Below are 1,233 nucleotides of genomic sequence, written 5' to 3'. Positions count from 1 at the left end.
CCCCCCCCACCAACTCCCCCTACAGGCCAGAGCGGCGCCGGCAACAACTGGGCCAAGGGCCACTACACCGAGGGGGCCGAGCTGGTGGACTCGGTGCTGGACGTGGTCAGGAAGGAGGCGGAGAGCTGCGACTGCCTGCAGGGCTTCCAGCTCACCCACTCGCTGGGCGGCGGCACCGGCTCGGGCATGGGCACCCTGCTGATCAGCAAGATCCGCGAGGAGTACCCGGACCGCATCATGAACACCTTCAGCGTGGTGCCCTCGCCCAAGGTGTCTGACACGGTGGTCGAGCCCTACAACGCCACCCTGTCGGTGCACCAGCTGGTGGAGAACACCGACGAGACCTTCTGCATCGACAACGAGGCCCTGTACGACATCTGCTTCCGCACCCTCAAGCTGACCACGCCGACCTACGGCGACCTCAACCACCTGGTCTCGGCCACCATGAGCGGCGTCACCACCTGCCTGCGCTTCCCGGGCCAGCTCAACGCCGACCTGCGCAAGCTGGCCGTCAACATGGTGCCCTTCCCCCGGCTGCACTTCTTCATGCCCGGCTTCGCCCCCCTCACCAGCCGCGGCAGCCAGCAGTACCGGGCCCTGACGGTGCCCGAGCTGACCCAGCAGATGTTCGACGCCAAGAACATGATGGCCGCCTGCGACCCGCGGCACGGCCGCTACCTCACGGTGGCCGCCATCTTCCGCGGCCGCATGTCCATGAAGGAGGTGGACGAGCAGATGCTCAACGTGCAGAACAAGAACAGCTCCTACTTCGTGGAGTGGATCCCCAACAACGTCAAGACGGCGGTCTGCGACATCCCGCCCCGGGGCCTCAAGATGGCCGCCACCTTCATCGGCAACAGCACCGCCATCCAGGAGCTCTTCCGGCGGGTCTCCGAGCAGTTCACCGCCATGTTCCGGCGCAAGGCCTTCCTGCACTGGTACACCGGCGAGGGCATGGACGAGATGGAGTTCACCGAGGCCGAGAGCAACATGAACGACCTGGTCTCCGAGTACCAGCAGTACCAGGACGCTACCGCCGAGGAGGAGGGCGAGTTCGAGGAGGAGGAGGAGGGCGAGGCCTGAGGGCCTGAGGGGTGCCGGGGGTGGGGGAGCTGGAACAGGGCGAGGCCTGAGGCCTAACTAACGAGGCAGGCCTGAGGCCTCTCTGGAGGCCTGAGGCCTAACTAACGAGGCAGGCCTGAGGCCTCTCTGGAGGCCTGAGGCCTAACTAAC

General features: G+C 66.3%; 1 protein-coding gene across 1 annotated transcript; it reads left to right on the top strand.

The window, feature by feature from the left end:
* The first annotated feature begins 6 nt into the window (after positions 1 to 6).
* Positions 7 to 1,101, top strand: LOC122544975 (tubulin beta chain). The gene has a single exon (XM_043684216.1). The coding sequence runs from the start codon at positions 187 to 189 to the stop codon at positions 1,081 to 1,083; it is 897 nt and encodes a 298-aa protein (XP_043540151.1). The 5' UTR covers positions 7 to 186; the 3' UTR covers positions 1,084 to 1,101.
* The last annotated feature ends 132 nt before the right edge of the window (positions 1,102 to 1,233 follow it).

The sequence above is a fragment of the Chiloscyllium plagiosum genome, unplaced genomic scaffold (genome assembly GCF_004010195.1).
Source record: "Chiloscyllium plagiosum isolate BGI_BamShark_2017 unplaced genomic scaffold, ASM401019v2 scaf_71568, whole genome shotgun sequence".
In the NCBI taxonomy this organism is placed as follows: Eukaryota; Metazoa; Chordata; class Chondrichthyes; order Orectolobiformes; family Hemiscylliidae; genus Chiloscyllium; species Chiloscyllium plagiosum.
Note: the sequence above shows the minus strand (reverse complement) of the source record. Positions and strands in the feature narration are given on the sequence as shown.

Excerpts from the sequence above, each read along its gene's own strand:
- LOC122544975 (XM_043684216.1), top strand. The coding sequence starts at position 187 with ATGGGCACCCTGCTGATCAGCAAGATCCGCGAGGAGTACCCGGACCGC.